This window comes from Kwoniella shivajii, chromosome 7 (genome assembly GCF_035658355.1).
Source record: "Kwoniella shivajii chromosome 7, complete sequence".
NCBI lineage: Eukaryota > Fungi > Basidiomycota > Tremellomycetes > Tremellales > Cryptococcaceae > Kwoniella > Kwoniella shivajii.
The window spans coordinates 697,991-718,545 of NC_085914.1; the positions used below are offsets into that span (position 1 = coordinate 697,991).

The 20,555-nt window shown below is 44.5% G+C and overlaps 9 protein-coding genes across 9 annotated transcripts; 5 read left to right on the top strand and 4 right to left on the bottom strand.

Moving 5' to 3' along the window:
* Positions 1-130: 130 nt before the first annotated feature.
* IL334_005380 (5'-3' exoribonuclease 1) lies at positions 131-5,188 on the bottom strand (the record flags this gene model as incomplete). Its single annotated transcript, XM_062937093.1, has 11 exons — positions 131-1,057; positions 1,119-2,491; positions 2,544-2,688; positions 2,748-2,869; positions 2,921-3,520; positions 3,574-3,753; positions 3,806-4,050; positions 4,109-4,418; positions 4,494-4,823; positions 4,935-5,009; positions 5,185-5,188. The coding sequence occupies 11 exons, from the start codon at positions 5,186-5,188 to the stop codon at positions 131-133; spliced, it is 4,311 nt and encodes a 1,436-aa protein (XP_062793144.1).
* A 543-nt stretch (positions 5,189-5,731) lies between these two features.
* On the top strand, positions 5,732-7,130 carry IL334_005381 (uncharacterized protein; the record flags this gene model as incomplete). The annotated part of the gene is made up of 6 exons (XM_062937094.1): positions 5,732-5,751; positions 5,810-5,899; positions 5,967-6,087; positions 6,197-6,352; positions 6,457-6,630; positions 6,729-7,130. The coding sequence occupies 6 exons, from the start codon at positions 5,732-5,734 to the stop codon at positions 7,128-7,130; spliced, it is 963 nt and encodes a 320-aa protein (XP_062793145.1).
* Positions 7,131-7,467: 337 nt separating this feature from the next.
* On the bottom strand, positions 7,468-8,696 carry IL334_005382 (mitochondrial inner membrane protease ATP23; the record flags this gene model as incomplete). Its single annotated transcript, XM_062937095.1, has 4 exons — positions 7,468-7,605; positions 7,716-7,799; positions 7,989-8,245; positions 8,468-8,696. The coding sequence occupies 4 exons, from the start codon at positions 8,694-8,696 to the stop codon at positions 7,468-7,470; spliced, it is 708 nt and encodes a 235-aa protein (XP_062793146.1).
* A 414-nt stretch (positions 8,697-9,110) lies between these two features.
* Positions 9,111-10,844, bottom strand: IL334_005383 (uncharacterized protein; the record flags this gene model as incomplete). Its single annotated transcript, XM_062937096.1, has 7 exons — positions 9,111-9,162; positions 9,273-9,371; positions 9,441-9,688; positions 9,816-9,915; positions 10,090-10,278; positions 10,328-10,722; positions 10,806-10,844. The coding sequence occupies 7 exons, from the start codon at positions 10,842-10,844 to the stop codon at positions 9,111-9,113; spliced, it is 1,122 nt and encodes a 373-aa protein (XP_062793147.1).
* Positions 10,845-11,361: 517 nt separating this feature from the next.
* Positions 11,362-12,297, bottom strand: IL334_005384 (uncharacterized protein; the record flags this gene model as incomplete). Its single annotated transcript, XM_062937097.1, has 5 exons — positions 11,362-11,585; positions 11,691-11,741; positions 11,823-12,055; positions 12,121-12,205; positions 12,276-12,297. The coding sequence occupies 5 exons, from the start codon at positions 12,295-12,297 to the stop codon at positions 11,362-11,364; spliced, it is 615 nt and encodes a 204-aa protein (XP_062793148.1).
* A 384-nt stretch (positions 12,298-12,681) lies between these two features.
* On the top strand, positions 12,682-14,899 carry IL334_005385 (uncharacterized protein; the record flags this gene model as incomplete). Its single annotated transcript, XM_062937098.1, has 9 exons — positions 12,682-12,712; positions 12,883-13,128; positions 13,216-13,444; positions 13,524-13,564; positions 13,617-13,813; positions 13,865-13,915; positions 13,974-14,381; positions 14,486-14,787; positions 14,848-14,899. 9 exons carry the CDS (start codon positions 12,682-12,684, stop codon positions 14,897-14,899), a joined length of 1,557 nt encoding a protein of 518 aa, XP_062793149.1.
* Positions 14,900-15,354: 455 nt separating this feature from the next.
* Positions 15,355-16,529, top strand: IL334_005386 (adenylylsulfate kinase; the record flags this gene model as incomplete). Its single annotated transcript, XM_062937099.1, has 6 exons — positions 15,355-15,382; positions 15,549-15,634; positions 15,702-15,797; positions 15,903-15,938; positions 16,098-16,326; positions 16,393-16,529. The coding sequence occupies 6 exons, from the start codon at positions 15,355-15,357 to the stop codon at positions 16,527-16,529; spliced, it is 612 nt and encodes a 203-aa protein (XP_062793150.1).
* A 731-nt stretch (positions 16,530-17,260) lies between these two features.
* IL334_005387 (uncharacterized protein) lies at positions 17,261-18,331 on the top strand (the record flags this gene model as incomplete). Its single annotated transcript, XM_062937100.1, has 1 exon — positions 17,261-18,331. The coding sequence occupies one exon, from the start codon at positions 17,261-17,263 to the stop codon at positions 18,329-18,331; it is 1,071 nt and encodes a 356-aa protein (XP_062793151.1).
* A 774-nt stretch (positions 18,332-19,105) lies between these two features.
* Positions 19,106-20,086, top strand: IL334_005388 (uncharacterized protein; the record flags this gene model as incomplete). Its single annotated transcript, XM_062937101.1, has 1 exon — positions 19,106-20,086. The coding sequence occupies one exon, from the start codon at positions 19,106-19,108 to the stop codon at positions 20,084-20,086; it is 981 nt and encodes a 326-aa protein (XP_062793152.1).
* Between the last annotated feature and the right edge of the window lie 469 nt (positions 20,087-20,555).

The following is a 20,555-nucleotide window of genomic DNA, read 5'->3' on the forward strand; positions in this document are numbered from 1 at the left end:
TTCCGCAATTCGAGCATACATGCCAACCTTTGATAGCAGCCAAAACCATAATTTACATCAACTCCTATGGTTCATGGTTATAAATGCTATGATGTGATTAGGTTTAATCCTCGACCTTGTCATATCTCCATTACGCGTTGACCTGCGCACCTCCCCTTGCACCACCTCGTCCACCCCTTCCTCGTCCGCCTCTTCCTCTAAATCCACCTCTTCCTCTTCCCCTTCCATCCCCATTCTGCTCTCCTCCTTGGTGCTGAGCAGGAGGTTGACCTTGAGACACAGGTAGAGGTAATGGCAAAGCTACGTTGGTCTGCTTGTTTGGACTTCTGACTACTTGTGAAGGTAGAGCATGACCAGGTCTATGAGCGACATGTTTCGCTCCCAAAGCATTTGCTAATCTTTCTCCGTGACTCGATAAACCTTGGCCCTGTGCTTGTTGTTGCTGAACAGGTGGTTTGACACCTTTAGTTGCATTTCCATAAGACGTATTCCCATTGACTTGGTTTGGCAGTGCTCGATTAGGGTTTCGCATGATGGTGGGTTGTTGGTGTTGGTCATGTTGTTGATATTTGTTTTTGTGAGGGATGGAAGGTTGATAATTCTGCATTTGTAGAACAGGTCTTGGTCCTAATTGAGGTTTGAAAGGAGCATTTTGACCAAGAGGTTTAGCTCCTGATTCAAATCCGACTCCGAATTGAGGTTGTGTAAGATTCAGACATGATGAGAATGGCACAGTGGATCCTCTATATTCGGAACATCTGCCTTGCAGAGTCTCACCGCCCATGAATGGTACGTCCCAGACAACATCGATATCTCTCGTACCTAACCCGACTACGACACCTTTCATGGCTAATGGGACACCTCCAGCGGCGGCATCTTGAACCATGATGACTCGATCGCCAACTGCGAATTTCTGCCCTTGAAGCCGGTAAATCGCGTGACAAGGTTTGAGGACCGCTTGTCGAGGAATAGCTTTGACAACTGCTCTTTTGATTTGATCGGGTGACTTATGGTTCCGGTATTGATCAGCTAACTTTTCGATCATTTGAACAGATTCCTATAATTAAGCAGAAATCAGCTTCCGGATCCCGAAAGATGCGATCCATTGCAAAGCTCACCTTCTCAAGTTGTTCAGCAAAAAGAGAAACAGTGTCTAGATCAACCAAATCCTTCTCTTTCAACCACTTTTTCATTCCCTTGACCACTTTGTCAGGATCTTCGGCTGTAGGGCAGAGCTCAGCAGAGGTGACAAGATCTCCACCTCTACTATCGAGATTGCCAAAAGGTTCTGGGAACGCTTCTTTGTACTCCTTGAGCACCTGAGCTGTCTTTTCAGAAAACTCCCATCCTTTGTCATTCCTTCTTGAATATCCTAATACCTTCAATCCCTTTGATTCGAATTTCAGTGCAAGACCGATGTTCGTTCTCGATCCATCTTCGAGCAAGACCAAGAGGGTTGACGTGACTCTTGACAGTGCCAAAGGGGAAACACCGATTCGACGGGCGAGCACTGGGGATGGGTAATAAATTCCAGTAGGTCGATGCGCAACAAGTCTTGAGAAATTTTGGTTCTCTTGCTTTTCAGAAGGGAAGAATGCTAAACCAACATCAAGCGTTTTCTCGGTCGTTCCGATGACTTGGGCAGCTGTGCCATACGCCATGTGACCCAAGAAAATGACCTTCTCACCATTCGGAAATTCTTGCGACATGGGAGGAGCGTCTTTTTCCAGGTATCTTTCGTCTTCGAAAGTCACTTGAGTGACGGCCAATTGATAAGCTTGAGCGATCTCCTTTTCGGGAGCTTCGTAATCTTTGACGAGAGCACCCGTGTCAAGACGTTTCAATCCTTTCAGGGGTCTGACGTGAAGCACGACATCTACACTGCCGGTGATGATACCGAATCTCTTGGAATTGTGATGCTCGATGTGATCCGCTTGTTTCTTGAAAGCAATAGCTTGGTAAGGGTTATGAGGGGTGCTGACCACTTTTGCAATTTTACCCATTTGTTGCAGTTCATACTTGAACATATCATCAGAAACGGCGACTACCATTCCTTCGTGAAGATAAGGCCAAGAATGAAATGTTCGTTGTCCAATCATTCTCTTCGCGATATCACCGGTGTTGGGTCGATCATGCTTGGATGTGACTGTAATGATCATAGATTGATTTTTGGAATCGGACTGGAACACGTTGACGCCGTGATATCCCAATGTGCCTTGATGAGCTAACGTCTGAAGTGATGGGAAACCAGCCAAAGCTGATGCACCCAGATGAACACCGTCGAGAAGACCAAGGATAAGGTTGATGCCATCACCTAAAGTAGGAAGATTGAATGGACTGGATCGACATTGACTTTTGACGAGATCAGGGAAATACCCGGGCGCGGAAGATGGGTAGGTAGTATCTTGATGATCATCAAAGACGAATTGGGTGGCGACCACACCACTCTTGTTCCGATCTTTCTCTTCGCTTGTAAGTCGGACCTCTCGAGCTGCGAATTGGGATTAGCATAAATCAATGTGATGTCGTGCATAGCGACTCACCAGCCATGGCCTTGAGTAAACGTTTTTCGTCAATGAAGGGGATTTTGATAACAGCTTCCCAATCTTGTTTCTTTCCATTCATATCGAGAGCAAAGTCTTTAGGATAGAAATCAATGATAGGGGAGGTCTCCTCGAACATCAGATCCTGCAAGTTAGGCAAATCAGTTTAACGAGACAACCAGCATGGTGAGCTGAAGGACTAACCCTATAAGCTGGAGGAACATGCTCTTTACTTTCCTCTGGCAAAACACCCATCAATTGTTGGAACGGCGTGAATGGTTTTCCAAAATCGAAATCGAACTTGTACTCGGCAATACCCTTAAGATCTATAAATGATATTAGCTGACGAGTCAAGCAGAACAAGACTGACAGCTCACCGGTAATTCTAGGAGCATAATGGAAGTTATAGAACCATCCCCAACTTGATACACCTTTATAGTAATAGTTTAAAATCCATTGAAGACCTTCGATATATCTGAAAACAATGCTGTGCATATCTTCAGGCTTGTTGAAATCAAGCTCAAGCTTCTCCTTGTAATATCTTTTCTTCCAATCATCCAAATTCTCCTTCAGCTTATCCTCGTAAGCTTCCTCAAAGTCTTCCACGACATTGTCAACCACTTTGGCTTTGTTGTATTTAGCAAATATCCTTTGAATAGCCAAATCACCTTCTGATTCCTCTTCTTCCTCAGATTCCCATTCGCCGTCAGCCTCCTCTTCGGCGACGGCAGAGGCTCCATCCTCGCTCACTCCCTCAAGGTCAAAAGTCATGACGACGATATTTTGACCATAATCATCCACCTCGTCCCACTTGGTGAGTAGATGGAGCTGATCCCCTAATTCTTGAACAAATCGTTGGTCTCTAGCGGAGAAATTGTTCACCAATACGCATCGATCGGCAGATGAAGGTCTAGCTTGATGTTTGGTGACAAATTGCTTGATTTGATTCAATATTTTCTGTTGGTCCTTGGTAATGACTATGTATGACTTAGCGAGAGCCAAGCTGGCAATACATCAAGATTCAGCTTACCCATCTTTCCCCTCTTTCGAGCCTTCTCCATCGCTTCAATTTCCTTTTGCTGCTTGCCCTTGTACCAGTTCTGGTCTGCGTATTCTTCTTCAAAGTTGTCAATCTCGAACTGCGCCAACTTGTCAAGCATGAGTTGAAGTCGGGGCAAGGAGATCGTTCCATGCTCGTTGAGATATCCCCCTGAGAAAAAATTCAGCTTGTGGAATTATGTGACAGTATAAGCTGAACTCGCCGGCAACGGGTAAAATCTCTTTGTAGATTCCCCAAATTCTCTCCAAGGCTCCTTCATTGATATGTAAATCCGGTAAATGAGGCAAGAAATCATTTCCTACGAACACAGCCATGAGGATGAAATCGTCTATGATTCGTTCAAGATCATATTTGAATGATATTTGTGTGGCGAGAGATCCGAATTCCAGATCCAGATATTCTCGAAGTAATGACAGGTGTAAAAGGTAAAAGTTGGTGTTTGCGAGACTAACCGACAAAACACGTATCAGCTTCAAGGTCGTTTTAGACTCAGAATCTGACTTACCCGGTGGTCTTCTTTGATTTCCTTCCAAAAGTAACTTCTTCTCTTAACAGACAGAAATGAGGATCATGACTTAATAAACCTAACATGATCAAATCTGCATCTAAACCATATAAACAGTGTCTTGTGTTTGGGTTATAATCAGGTTGAGCTTTTGTCAACCTTATAAATTCTTGGATTTTATGTTCACCCTCTCCAGGTACGTCATGTCCACTTAGAATAACCTTGACGTTTCTCCACTCAGCGTCTTCTGAGATTCTCTTAGTTACATAATATTTAAGGTGATTTGAGAGCCTTGCCATGAATGGTGTCCCTAATCACCCGCCCAAAAATGTCAGCTAACTCTGTTTATACGCTTCTTAAAAGCAACAAAGGCGAGGAAGCTGACCTGGCGTAATACAATTTGAATCGAAAGCTTTTTCTTCAGGCAATTTTTCGCCTTTCTTTTCAGCTTCTTGTCTTTTTTCAACAGCATCTTTTGCCGTTCGAAATCGTCTACTTCTTTGTTGGTTCATTTTAGCTCTTGGAGCTACACCATCAATAGCCATGAAAAAGACTTTTTGTGGCTTGATTTTAGTGAATAGATGATCGATATAAGCGAATATCGCCAAAATCATCTGTTCTTCCGTTATTCGGAAATGTGGATCATTCTCCGATGAAGGAGGATGAGAACAGTTATGAATGATACCATTCTGCGCCAAGATTCCATCAGTATCGTCTATTGAACGGGACAATGATGGGTGTCAGGCTTACCATGTCCAAGCTGATCGATGACAATGACTTGTCAGTTCTTTGCTCCTATCACCTTCGATGCAGATGTGCAACTCACTATAAATTGTCAAACGTCGGAATGGAGTTTGGCGTGATAAGCTGAGATGTGAGGGGGTACCTCTCCGAGATCCATCTGAAAAACTGTAATAAGACGAGTACGAAAGACAATCAGCCACTATGCACATCGCGATTGCATCTATTGTAGGTATATCGACATCGAGATTATCAAACGAACCTTTGGAATACCTATTGCCACCCACCACGTTAATCAGCTTGACACATGCGATCAAAATGAAGGAAGTACTCACCCATGATGATTGACTATTACTTTGTTACTTTATACAGTATGAAAAGAGTGGTTGTTATCGTTGTTTAATGCTTTATATAATATGCTATTGAGATGATCTGATTCGATTGATGATCAAGCCGTTCTAAAATTCGAAGGGGGTATACTTGATGAGTATGGTTAAAGTTACACACAGGTCGAGAAGAGAAGAAGACTTTGGTATCCTATTCCGAGACGATCCAGGTATTACTACTGAGGGTTGTGAAAGAATTGGGGGATGAATTCCAAGCGCAATTGCTTCTTGAGAAAGAAGAGAGAGGAGAAGGATCGAAGAGGATTGAAGATGTGATCGTCTGGACGTGCCATGAGTCGGTATTCCGGATCGGTTGTGTGTATTTATCGGTCAATTAGGCGTGTGAACACCGGTTAGAAAGGCCGAGATTAGGCACGTGGCAACGGTTGAATGAAAGAACGGATGGGTTGACATAAAGTGATAGACTAATTTCAGTTCCTTTTCTATTTCATAATTCATTCTCATCAAGCTAAAAACAAGTACAGCAAAGACCGATATGTCACGCTCACCAGAAAAGTGAGCTGATCACCGCGATTGAGTGTTGAAGGACTCAGCTGACGATCACCCGGTATAGGTATTCCAGTCGATCGCCCGATGCAAGGATGAGTCCTTCTCTTTCACCTGCCAGATCAAGGCGGCCTGATGTGGAGGAAGCTCCTGCCAAGTGAGTATACTCTTAAATTATCTAGTGTTGACCTCATCGTTAACCGCAATTGTAATCTTCTGTGCAGACGAATGCGAACGGATCGAAAAGTGGAAGATAAAGCCAGGGGTAAAAGATTATTCGGTAATATCCTGGGGACATTACAGAAGTTCCAAAAAGATGATAAATCATCAAGGACAAGTGAAGCTGTGAGTGCAGTAGATTGTTATTAATCTTCAACATCTATATACCAAGCCGCCCACCATCCTTTGTCTCTTTCGAAGCGGACCTTGCTAATAATGGTATTGGTTTGTTTAGGCCAAGAGGAGAGAGCAAGTTTCAGAGAGGATAGCAGCTAAATTAAGATCTGAAACTACATTACATACAGAGATATTAGATTCCGAAAAAGAATTGAAAAGTCTCAAGATAAATACTGAGAGTGCGGAATACGTATTAAAGCATAAACAAGTAGCGGTAAGTCACACATTCCTCAATTGCGTTTCGAGAAACAACCGCTTGATCGAATACTCGCAAGGGTCGGTAGAATCCACAATAAGTGACTTGATTTCATGTTGCAGCTTAAAGCACGTCATGATTTCCTTGAACCAACCTCAAAATTCCTTTATACATCACTACCTCCCCCAGAACCATTAATATTCGAAAGTAATCTACTCAACCCATCACCTATACCTTTATCCAAAGGACCAGGGAGAGAACCTCCTCATGGAAAGGATTTAGCACCATTATACTATGTGAGTGTAAATGTATCTCCTCATGTCATTCACTGAGGCCTTGTTCTTTGATTGATCACAAAGAAATCCGAGCTAATCCTCGCCTCTGCTTTCCGTAGTTACCTAAAATACTGCTACCTCATCAAACGTCAGCTTTGAAATCTCGTCAAGCAAATTTATCCGAATTAATCTCAGAAGAAATAGACACCTTAGAAAAGGAGAAGGAGAAAGTTGAAAGTACATCAATAACGAATCGGAAGAGAATTGAAGAGTTATCAGACAAGTTAGTTGAATTGAGACAACAAGTGAAACATACCAATGAAGAAGGAGGGGACAGTCAAGGAGCAAGTGGTAGTAGTAGGAGAAGAGGAGGCGGTGGAAGAGGTAGAGATGAAAGAGAAGATGATTTCGGCAGAACACCAAGGGAAGAAATGGATCTCGATCGAGACAGGGAAAAAGATGGCGAAGAAAGAGGTGTTGTAATCAAAGGTGATGAAGGCGATATCGAAGTGGAATATTGAGCGGTTCGAAGGAGAAAAAGTAATAGACCAGAAGGAGCTGGCCTGGGCATACACCAGCGAGAAGCGAAGGAGTTATTGGCCTTTTCATGACAATCAAAAGACAGGTCATGAATATCAAGAAGATTTGCTAGCAGCCCCTGCATGAAGAGGGAGAGGTTGAATGCATGGTATATATGTATCATTTGTATGCAGGGTATAACAATCAACATTTCTACTGATCTCCCGACTTGCATTCCCCACCTGGAGACGCATGGCCCAGAGTGCCCTTCATCGCTCGTGTGGTCTTCAGAGATCCGCTCTACCAGTGTGAATGGCTAGCGGAAACCCCACTGCCGTCCTAGTAGATCTCGTCAAATGGTCTAGTATCTTTAAAACAACTCTCCCAGACCTCGTTGACTGCTTTTTCAGCCATATCAGGAGATGTGCAAGATGGATTTGCCAGGACTGAAAGTATAGCACGTCTTTTCACGCATGCCTATGAGAGATAGTCGCTGGAGTCAGCTCAGTGATCTTTGCTTTGACAGATTTGTGTTCAGTTTGCAGATATCAGAAACATGATATTTTCGGACGCGTAAATTGACTCACTTGATGTTGTTTGTTGAAACTGTAAAATCCTCTCTTGAATTCTCTTGTGAATCTACAATCTCCCGATAAATTTGCTGCTCTGATCTAGATCATGAAAATAATGTGTCAATGATTAGATATATTTCGTCAGAGTAATCCTTCAACGTCGTATCTTCATTTCAATCGAATGATTGAGCAGCGAATCCCCGTTGAACTGCATGGAATATCTTGTACGTATTCCGATTCATTCATTACTAACCCCCACCCACCTGTGACAGGAGCAAATTGACTCACCTCTGAACAAGCATGATGTCTCAAATTCATCCAATCCACTTTAAATCTACAATGATCATAAGCATGCAATAACTCATGTGCTAAAGTATCTTCCATGTGCTTTTTGGAGAAAAATCGATTTTGACATAATAATATACCGTGATCAGGTGAAAATCCACCTGAACGTGATTCTGGACAGGGATGGCATTGGATTGAAGATGATGGGAATTCACATCCTGCTGATTTTAAATGTTGTAAGAGGAACGTTATTATTGGACCTACAAGATATCAAGGAGGTTAGCTGAGGGGTTCGTAGGATGGACCCAAGGTGAAAAAAAAGGGAAGGAGAAGGAAGGTCGTCAAGGGTGTGAATCCAATGATGATTTATAGGTCACTCTTCTCCCACCATCTCCACCTATACCAAACTCAAATGCATCCATACTGCCATTCCATTCATTCCTATACCTCTATCTCTACGCTCAAGAACAAGCGATACTCACTATTTGTCATTAAATCGGTTTTGAATCCTTCACATTTATCCCAATCCTTCTCCAATTTCCCCTGTTCTCTCAATGAATCCCTATGGGCTTTTTGATCTTCTGTCAATCCCAATCCTGTAAACTCAGATAACGATATACGCCATTTCTCAAATGCCGTTGTAGGTTCACTTGCCCCTATTCGTTCCAGTTGCTCTGTTGGATCGGAAGTGGTCGATGTTGAGCTCGACATTTTGGGATGAGTGAACTGTTGGAAATGAGGAAATTATAACAAACTATGCTTCAAGTGACAGTGATTGCGGCGCAGGATCAGGTGAAGGTTGCTTGATTAGATAGATAACGATGCCAAATACAATGAAGACAACAGTCGAATTCATCCATGTTGAATCTCAGAATTGTTCCCAAAAAACACTCGAAATCGGAAATCGCTTCAGAAAATAGATCCGATGGAAAATCATGCGTTGTTCATCCGATTCCAACACTTTACTAGGCGTATCTACAACTTTCACATCGCATGAATACTCAGGTTGAAGATGAAGAGCGACCAGAAGCAGCTCAGTGCAGAACGGAATAGCTTTGTACAGATAAACTGCTACTATGCATTGCAGTATGCATCCGTTTTTCCTTTTTTGATCGATAATTCGGTCTATTCCCCTCGCCACCTTTTAAAAACCTCATCATCTTCCGGACCAATGAACCTGCGGTTGAATTCACACTCATGAGCTCCATGAACAGCATATCTTAGGTAGATAGAAGGATATCTTCCGGGCAAACTCAAGACAAATGATCTAACGATGATAGCACTTACTTCTTGACCATTCTATTGAACGAATTATCATTCTCCCTTATTGATTTAGGAGATAACTTGGACAAGTATCCCATCGCAAGGGATTCCCATGCGTGATATCTACGTGTAAACAATGTCAGCGTTACACGTCCAATACAACTTCGAGCCATTCTTTGAAAGCGTACTCACGCATATTGACCAGTTTTCTCAAAGTCAAATTCTTTTTCCTCGTGGGTTTTTTGGATCTCTTCTCCATGCCACATTGGCCAAAAGAAAGCTCTTTCACTCAGTACTTGCACTTCATCAGGATACCTTCTTGCTATCTCCCACGGTTTCACCACTGAATGATAAGCCCATGTGCCGCCGTCGAAAGTTTCGTAGGAATGTAACCATCGATCTATGAATGGAGATCCAGGTGCTGATATTATCACAGCGTTCTGTATCACATCGTGTGTGTAAGGCTTTTCTCAACAAAGGATTCCTCACCGAGAATGATGTGTATGTAATAAGGGTGGGAGGAGGTCGTCGCGCTGGACTCATAGGTCGCAGCAACTCAAAACTCACGCATAATCCCTCTGGATCCAATGCAGCTCTTCTGGAATCAGGTGAAGCTTCCATGCCTAACGTAGTAGGGAAATACAGCAGATCGTCGAATGATTTGATGCTGTAGTTGTGGTTTGGAATTAGCAATGTTGAACTACAGCTCTATCTTCAATGATCATTCTATTCTGAATGACCTCATGAGCAGCACTCATGTCTTCCACACCCATGCCGTCCTTTTTGCTTTGATTCTCCCTTCGCCAATAGTATGTCCCAAAAATAGAAATAGAAAGCTCACACATAGATATCAACGTCCAGGTAGATGCCACCAGAATACTTCATAGCTAGTAATCTCAACACGTCCGCTTTGTGCGCAAAGTGGTTCAACGGCCTACCGTATATCTGTGACGGAGCTTGAGTCGATATCAAAGTGAGATGAGGGACGATGAGGTCCCACCATGGTCCCGTGGGAAGGTGTTCGTAGTGGCTATGGGGAAAGGGTCAGTGTTGAACAGCAAAACTGAAATTGAACTCACAAGTAGATCTTTTCCGGTTTTAGATTGATCAAAGCACTTCTCATAGCCAAATAAGCGTAATAAGGCAATTCTTCACCTTGCTCTTGACCTTCTTTCAGATCTTTCAAGCCATATACGTAATGTACAGAATTTGGTATTATCATTCCATCTATTCTTTTAGGTTTTGATGGATCAGGTAAATGTAGATAATCTGGTTTATCTTGCTTTATAGGTGGAGGAGGTAAGAACAATGAGCGATCTATCAGAAAAGGAGAATCTGTCGTTTTACCTATATTATATGGTCTATAGGGTGGATGTGGTCGGATTTGACAGAATAGGAATCCAATTCCGAGTAAGAGGATTAAGGTGAGTACTGGAGGTAAATGAATAGCATTATGGCGAGTTAAAGGGATTGTCTGGTAGAGTACAATGAGCAAAGCAATTCATACAGCAGATATTGGTGATTCTATCTTTAGTGGTAGATAGCAAGCAAACTCACAATAGGTTTACCACCCCTCAACCAAAGTGGTAAGACCATCGTTTCAAGGATTTATATTTCAAGGTAGTTCATGGGTTACTCGTTGGTCGTTCGGATCTTATTAGCGATACCGGAGCTATTCTTCCTTTTTTTCTGATGAGTTGGGAGGCTGAGGACGTTTATCCTCTTCTAGTCCGTTCGTATATTGTACAGAGTTCAATGCGATTTAGGTGTCAGACAAGTCAAGTCACAAGGGAATCTCGACAAATCATCATCATTTCAACCTTTGCCTAATCTTATTGTTTCAACGAAATCAACATACGTAAGGCGGATATAGCCGCAGTACAAACTGTGTTCAATACTCGTAGTGATGGTGGTGATAATGACTACAACGATGATGAAGCCTATGAATGCTTATAACAATTGAAGGATACAAGAAAGGACAGCACAGTACACCAATATGGTATGCATACAATATCTGTTTTATCTATCAGAGATCTCACTATCTCACCATGATATCCTCCAGCCTGAATTATATGATATAAACCACCACAACATCCAGATGTGGGGTTGTTCATTACTCCTCCCCCACCCATTTCTCAGCAATCTCACCAATATAAGGTAGCCAGAATCTACTCAGACCTTCTTGAGCATCTTTCCACGCTCTGAAAGAAGTATATACTATTCCCATTACTGCTCCTATGATGTAAATTATGAATAAAAATTTAGGTAGTCTGATTATCAATTTGAATATCAACAGAAAAATGAGCAGCGGTGTAGTGAAAAGGGCCGATTGGTATGCTAATATAAAGGATATGTTAGTATAACTCATATGACACTTGTTGATATATATGATAAGGAAAATGAGGGAGAAAAACGATGATTGTAAGACCGAGGGGTACTTACCGTGAAATCTAACATAATCATTCTGAGTTTCGAGAATCAGGAAGAGTAAAGCTGTGTTGACAGGGTCAATGAGTCCAGATTCAATGAGCACAGCGAGATCGCTCGCCCTCGCTAATGATAATTTCCACTCACCCGTCACTGGTCCACCTAGATAAGTAGCAGCAGCCATGAAATCTACTCTCCAACCGAATCTACTTTCCCATGCATTCACCCTATCTCCTTCACCGAACGCTGGTCCTCCTGACCCAGAACCATTGAGTAGACCAGCTGCTTCAGGATCATTTGAATATGCCTGAGCTATAGATGTTGGATCTGATACTGATCCTCCTGATTGATACGAATTCGTAGCGTATGACGAAGGGTCACTGGAAATAGCATAAAGACATTAGAACTTTATTGAAGTGGTTCAGCACGATCAGCTTGAGCTCACCGGGTAAACCATGGTCGTTTCGCTTTTCCTTTCTTACTTGACGTCTCAGGTGGATCAGTCGAAGGGACGTCGGGAGGAGGTTGGTCTATCTCGGTCTCCCGTTAGCTGGTTCATCCCCATACTCGGATATATCACGAGCTACACTGAATACTCACACGGCGAGAAGTTTACAGACATGTCGAAGTGATCTATGCTTTGTTGCTGTGTACATAAAAGGTCTATGTATGGAACATACAGCTGATTTCCAATGTCTCGTATTCACACTCGCCGTTACGCTGCACATGAAATCCCGGTTATCAACACCGTATCATTATTTTCAGTTATCAATTTATCTCATTTTATCCCATTTGGTGGTGCTGCTGTGCATCCCCATGCAACACTTCAGCCGTCAACGTCACTCAACATCATCAACATTACAACTCCATAGTACAGTGCTCATAGCAAGAATTGCTTCACTTTGTCATCAACCAACATCTCGGACATCACCCCTAATCAAGAATAGAAGACTACTGGACAGATCGAAACGAGAACGACCTTTCCCTCCTTTCACGAGGATACAAGATGAACGCGGCGTTAATGCAACAGATTCAGCGTGAGTCGAGATATGCCATTCCTGCTGTGTACCGTCCTCTCGCCATACATCATGAACCAGCTTTGCCTTCTGCTACTCTGAGATGGCTCGGTATCACTGGTAGCAGAACGGCCGATCTCCTCCCTAGAACTGAAGAAATGCTTACTGACGTCCTACGGCTCCGAATATAGAGGGGAAGGGCCTGAAGAAAGCACAGACGGTGGATAAGTCTGCACCTCTTGTGGCTGGTAATGTAGGCGGTAACGGTGGTGGAGGCGGTGGAGGAGGGGGAGGACGGAGCGCTTCCTCTTCCGGACCTGCAGCGGGAGGCGGAGGCGGAGGTGGTGAAAGTGTGGGTGGATCAGATCCTGCATCGCAACTAGCAGGATTATTCGCGGGTGGAATGCCAACACTCAAAAAAGCAGGTGGTAGATCATGTAAGTGTCTCTCTCAAGATTTTCCTAGCCTCGGAGATTTTGCAATCCATTCGCATGGCGAGTTGCTGATTCAGTATTTTGATATAGCGGGAGGAGGTAATCTAGCTAAAGCACCTGCCATACCTGGAATATCCAAAGCACCTCCTAAACCTTCAGCTGCACCTCCCCCTCCCCTTGGCCCGTCTCCCGCTTCCAGACATACTGGTGCACCACCCCCTCCCCCTCCGCCGCCACCTCCACCCGGTCCACCAAATAGAGGAGCACCTCCAGCACCGCCAGCGCCTCCACCGCCAAGTAGAGCGCCTCCGTCAAGAGTGTAAGTCTGCAGTGACCCCTATCTTAGAGTATTCATGAGGATGAACACAGCAGAGTGTGCTGACCTTTCTGATTCACAGTCCTCCTCCTGCGCGTCCGGCTCCTCCATCAACTCCATCTCGTTCGACACCGTCTGCGCCTCCGCCTCCACCCCCACCCCCCTCCTCCACCAGCAGCACCACAACCACCTGCTCGATCGGCTCCTACACCACCAGGAAGAGTTCCTCCACCTCCAATAAGATCCTCACATGCTGCTCCACCACCACCTCCACCACCTCCCTCCGCGCCACCAAGTCGAGGCGCTCCCCCTCCTCCCCCAAGACCACATGGTGCTCCTTCTCTACCGGGTCGACCTACAAGTACTGCAGGTGTGAGTGGTCTCACATGGACTGACTGGTCTGGGCTGACTGGCTTATTGCAGAGATCCATACCGCCTCCTCCACCTAGACCCACAAGTACTTCGGGTCCTCCAGTGAGTCTGATCAAGCATGACCCTACCATTACATACTAACGGATGAACGATATGACAGCGTGCTCCTCCACCTCCACCTCGTCCGACTGGACCCCCCGCTCTCCCCTCGCGTACGCCTAGTACATCCACACCGTCCCGTGGTCTTCCGCCTCCTTTACCTTCCACGAATCATTTATCACCTCCAACACCACCCCGTCGGCCATCCTCAAATTCAATCTCATCTGGTTCAGCGCCTCCTGCCCCACCTGCGCCTCCACCACCCGCTGCCTCTGGCCCAAGACGGTTACCGCCCCCGAGAGCACCATTACCGCCTAGAGAACCTAGTCCTGAACCGGAAGAAGAATATTATGAAGAAGAAGAGGAAGCACCGCCTCCACCCGTAGGCATCAGTCCAGCGAGAAACGCACCTTCCAGAGGTGTGCCTCCTCTTCCGCCAGCTTTACCCAATTCGTTGAGTCCTGCGGCGGTGAGTTTCATTCCATCTCCTGTATACATTGTCAGATCTGTTTTGAGAACATGATAACCAGGGACAGTTGGAGGTTTGGCTAAAACATTTTTGACCGTACGTAGCGTGCTGTTCCCCCTCCATCTGCACCGAGCCGAGCGCCGGCATCCCCTGCTCCTACTCCAGAAAGAGTGAAACCTGCACCAGCCGGAACACACTTTCCTCCTCCGCCTCCACCACCTGGTATGGCATCGCCGTTATCAAGAGCACCCCCAGCCCCTCCGGTTGTGTCCAATGGGTATTCTCATGATGACCAATATGGGGATGAAGAAGATGAAACTCCTGAGCCTCCTGCTGTCGTTGGAAGCTGGACTTTCCCAATGAAGGGAATGTTCCCTGCGCCAAGGCCTTGGAGTGGTGGTAAGAAGTAAGTGAACACTCCATGGCCATCCACCGCAAGTCTACCTTGACTAACGATCATTGATAGGAGTTATGTAAGTGGTCGAACTGGTGGAGCCGGTCTGGGTTGTACGGATTAAGGAATAAATCATCGCACCGATGAAAGTAAGGAAATCACCGATTGGGCGGAATCTGTTCGACATATATGTAGATGTGTGTATGCAGCTGTATCCGTCTAGACCATGCTATGGAGCGAAAGGTGCTACGATGCACTTGAAAGCTTCACATGGATGAAGCAGACTGATTCGTGAAGTTGTGTTTTTGGCCATGTACAACGTGGTTATCTAATCGTGACTTGCTTTTTGGGAATTCAATCAGATTATTTGGGAATTTGGAGGGAAGATGGCGTGATGCGTCATAGTTTAATCGAAAAAACACGAATTCGACCAAAAAAAACAAACGCAATTGAAAAAAACCATCCTGGATAGATTTCCTTCTAATTATTTTACCTTGTTTTGTTGTTGACTGGTATAGACAAACACAAATATAGACGACGAATAGTACTCCTAGTTATACTATAGATCATATATTGAAAATGGCTACCAACATCACCTTCCACCCAGGTACGTTCATTTTTCCCCTTGTTATCTAGGGGGCAGATAAGTGTACCTATCCTCAATTGCTTGAGTTGCATTTCTCGGTCATCCGAATGCAGTACTTCTACCAATGAATCAAGCGATGGCTAGGCTGGCCGCGTGTATGCTGAAGCTCATCTATATGTGGACGTAGGATCCGTTACTCAAGATGAGAGGAACACCCTTTTAAACCAAAAAGGAGCTACTATCTGGTTAACAGGATTGAGCGCTTCTGGCAAAGTAAGATTATCTGATATATACTCCTTTTGATTCTTGTGATCAAAAGCTGATCCTGAGGATTGCATAGTCCACCATCGCAACTGCTCTTGAACAACATCTTCTACACAAGAAACTACACGCTTATAGATTGGATGGTGATAACATCAGATTCGGATTGAACAAGGTGAGTCATGCGTATCAACTCGGGTGATCAAAAGAGACTTTGAAATCAAGTCATGTCGCGACAACGAAGATGGACATCGCGCTGATAGGAAGTATTACTATGTAGGATCTCGGTTTCGATCAAGCTTCCAGAGTTGAAAACGTGAGTTACGAAATTCTCCTTAATTGCAATCTTTGCCAGATAATAGTCTGCTGCGATCATTCCTCCCTCAGTCCATCGAACCATTCCTTGACAAAAGCAATTTTCCACCCAGCCTTGTCAACCGAATCATGCTGACCTCGGTTCTTTCCTCTCGTTTAGATTCGACGAATCGGAGAAGTCTCATTACTCTTTTCACTTTCTTCCACAATCGCCATAACAGCATTCATCTCACCTTATATCTCAGATCGTGAACTCGCTCGTACATTACACGAGAACCATTCTCCAGCTATCCCATTCATCGAAGTTTACGTTGATGCGCCTCTTGAGATCGTTGAGCAGAGAGATCCCAAAGGATTATACAAGAAAGCCAGAGCTGGTGAGATTAAAGGTGAGTACCTACAAAGCCCGGTATGAAAATCATCGAATTTGTACTAATCAGTCCGCATCGTGATAGACTTCACCGGTATCTCAGCACCTTACGAAGCTCCTGCATCTCCCGAGATTCACATCAGGACTGACCAAGTTGATGTAGCTGGAGCAGTGGAGATCATAGTTAAATACCTCGAGGAGAAAGGTTTGATCCCTGCTTAGATTGAGCGAGTCATGCAGATGTTAACAGGACATGCATTGAGGATCTTTTGAAATGCGCTAACCAGATGATTTTGTGGTTACCGAACCTGACGTTGAGATGGTTTTTTGATATGGAAGTATCGCTTGATACATTTCGGTGAATGATAGTAATGGTACAAAGCTGAGAAGGGGTTGGACCGACAGAATTGTCGTCATTGAGAAGAATACACATATCAGAGCAGGACGGGACTTACTACTCAAGGCTCACAGCTGACAAAGAGAAGAAGAAGTTGTTCATACTGCGTCAATCCTTCCATCTTTTCGACCGAGCCCGAAGAAATCCTATCGAAAGCCTCGATCGTGACGATACGCAGCAAGCGATGAAAGGACTTTTGAACTCTCCGACGTCGAAAGGAGGTCTTGGTTCACGATGGAGCCTCATATTTTGTACAACGTCAATTTTCGCAGCAGAAGACCTCGATGAAAAGAGTGGACCCCTTCTCAGGTTTTCGACGTGTCAGCAATCACCTTTCGTAAGGACAGCACGACCCTTTGACGAACAAGTAGAGAAGGCTCAAAAGGGATTGTAAGTCATCCAATCGATTTCTGCAAAACGCTGTGCCTATGCATAGTCGTCATCGTATGTTCTCAACACCCGGACAACTTCTCTACTTATACCTACTGACTTGAGAAGATACCATCCCAAGTCCCTGCATTCACTCAGATAACTACAGACGAGACACTAGGACGCAATGTCAAGCTCTGAAAGAGGCACATATACTCGCTTATATCCTCCCGACCCAAGAGTCCATGACGACACTTTGTATGATCCTTCTGATATACCAACTGTATATGTAAGTGCATCATATAATAGGAAAGATAAAAAAGTAGAAAGACGAGTGATAACAAACAGAGGGCTCACGTTGAAAACGGGACAAAGGTTACGACATTTTGATGAATACACCAGTTTGTGTGATGGTGAGGTACAAACATTAGTTCCGGACAGTCAAGCTTTCAAAGAGGCTACAGCCATGCTGAATGATGAGGACGTCAACAAACGTCTTCAAGGTGCTTTACAAGCGAGACTTTCGTTCACAAAGAGTCATCTGAAGAGCTATCAAGCCTTTGCGTTGGATCCAAAAGCGATGGATGAACTCACAGATATCATGTTACATTTTAATAAGAAACGGTTTAATAGGAACATGAACAACAGTTACTTGTGTCTGATCACAAGTAGCCCAAACTCAACGGTTGATGAGAATGGTGAGATTGGTGAGGAGGAATCCAAGGAGGTAATCGACCTGAAAGTTGCTCAAAGTTGGGTAAATCTATCTAACGTCACCAATACCCTCCCCGCACATACACTTGGTAAAAGAGTGCAGCGATACAGGGATGAATCCGGAAAGTACCCTTCGGAAAGTACGATCAAATCGTGGGCAAAGGAAGATGGGATGGGTGTCAACATTTTGAGCATCACAGAGCCAACAGCTGCAAAACTTCACTTCCTTACTAGCGTTTGCGATGACTCTGAACCAGACACTCAGCCTCCAGGGGCAGATGAAACTTCTCTTCCCTCAGAAATTGATGAAGACTATACCTCATCCAATGAAACTCCAGAATCTCACGCGGCTGCAGACTACACCGCTTTAGATCCATCCGCTGAACGTTCCCCTGAAGATGAGACTGGAAACTCTCAAATGTCAGAAATTACTGCAGACTATACCTCTGAATGTGGGGACGCAGACACCACGCCTGACTATCGTTGGGACCCGACGATTGATCCCCCACCTCGCGGTCTGCGTGCTGTCCAGGGCTGGACGTAACTGCTTGTCATGAGATGCCATTGTGAGGAGATGCTCTGTGAATATATACGTATACTAGGGCTCATGTTAGTACGATAGTGATATAAGCGATGTAAATCGATTCAGCTTGTGGTTATTGGTAAATACAGTACACTGCATTGCGGGAGCTTTATTACGATTAATCGGCTGATTTAGATTAAGCGTTGTAGATTGTACATAGGTCGGAGGATTCACAACATGGTGCACTGTGGACATCCATTTTGATACTGCTCCTGTTATGCTGAAATCTCCTTTCGATTCAGATTTGATTTGTTGATGCCAAGTGCAGAGTGAAATGCGTATTATTATCGGTTCGCCCTGTTGTGTACCTCGGTACTTCGTCGCATTCGATGACTGAATGATCTCGGTTTCTTCCCAATGATAGACAACCGTGATCTCATGTCTCTTCTCACAGAAGGCAGGTAACTCTTTTCACTAGGAGGCGTCATATGGGGTGGACGTGTCTTTCAGCCAAAAAGTTGTAATCATTCTCCTTCGTGGCAAAAGGTTTTGTCATCACCTTCGCGCAGGAAGACATATCTCCGACGATCGCGCAACGTATCTGCCTGGATCGCTCCAACTCGCAACAGATGGATATGAAATGTTAAGGAAGTCTTTGAGACTCATTGTTGCTTCACATAGATGATGGCAAATTATCGAAGGCGTTGGGACACTGATGGTATGAAAATATAGTGTATATATATAGAGGGATTATACTCCTCAATTGTAACCCAATGACATCAAGGCAACATCAAAATGTCTACAACCGATACTCAAGCAACCGGCAACTCCTTGTCTATCACTCGTGATACTTCTTCCATCGATCATTCTGAGCGCCCCACATCCTATTTTTGTCCCCGTTACAATAAGAAGCTTGACACGACTGAGGTACTTGTTTACTCCGTTCCCGGTTCTGCTATAGATCATGATCAACTCTTCGAATATTTTGAGAAATCCGAGCAGTCTTGTGTGGACTTGGCCCGAAATATTCGAAGTCACGTTCGTGCTCACAAAGAGCTGAGTGGGTTATCAGATGAACAGATCAACTCCCGTTTCCAAGCGGGTCTACAAGCTAAATTCGACTGCCACACCAATCCAATCAGTCGGGAATCGTTCAACGCTCAAGCGATCAGTCACGATACGTACAAGCAGCTTTGTGACATTCATGAACGTATGAATGGGGATCAAGAATATGGAGGAGATCTCACAAGTTACTTGGTCCTTGTTACTAAAGACTCCAATGCTCCTTCGGGATCAACAAGACAATCAGGAATTATCACCGACTTGAAAGTCTGTAGAAACCAATTCGCAAGTGGATCTGAAGAACGTCATCAAAGGATCGAAAATACCAAATACGCTCATGCACTTGGCACAACGCTACAACAGGAGCACGGGCTTACCAGAACATATCCATCCATCGAAGAGATCAAACATCTCGCCCAGAAGACAAACAAGGACGTGGAGGTACTTAGCATTCCTGAGGAACATGCGAAACATCTAAATTTCCTGGTGGACGTCAAACCGACTGTACTTTCCGAATCTGATATACAAGCTTTGGCCAAAAGAAGTGGTGTAGAAAACTCAAGCGGCAGCAAGAATAAAGCACCTTCCGTTGGGGATACCTCTGCTTTCACTACCACCAAGCTACAGGGCGTGGGAAGCGTTACGAGGGATGAAGGGGTTACGCCCGCCAATCATGTTTCCTGGTTCAAACGATTCAGTAGAAGCAAGCAGTAATGTGATGACTTGTATTGCCCCCTTTCCAAGCCTAAGATAGTGATGTTGATTCGGTCAGTCTTGGTGAATATCGCCATGGCTTCGCTTTGTGTTCCTGATAGTCAGCACAACTCGTCGCCATCATTCGAAGTTTCCGCGTGTGTCGTCAGCATACTGTTACTTTGTACCCTTGATGAACTTGTAGCCGTTTCTGAATTGTCAAAGGGAACTTGGGGTTCTACCGAGTGACCGGATATGACGTGACGTGCTATCATTCACGAGAAGTTAGTGAGTCGAGGGCCTGTTTCGACTATGACGTTTTTCAAGAACAACAGAGCTGCAGCCAACTTGAAAGGATGATTGAAAACTCATATAGCTTGCTTCCTTTTCCAGCTTTTTGATGCCAGTTGACGAGGCTGCTATATAACGTATGACTTTCCTATTGCGATTCGTTCCATGTCCCAAATTACTGCACCTTTCATCCCTCTCA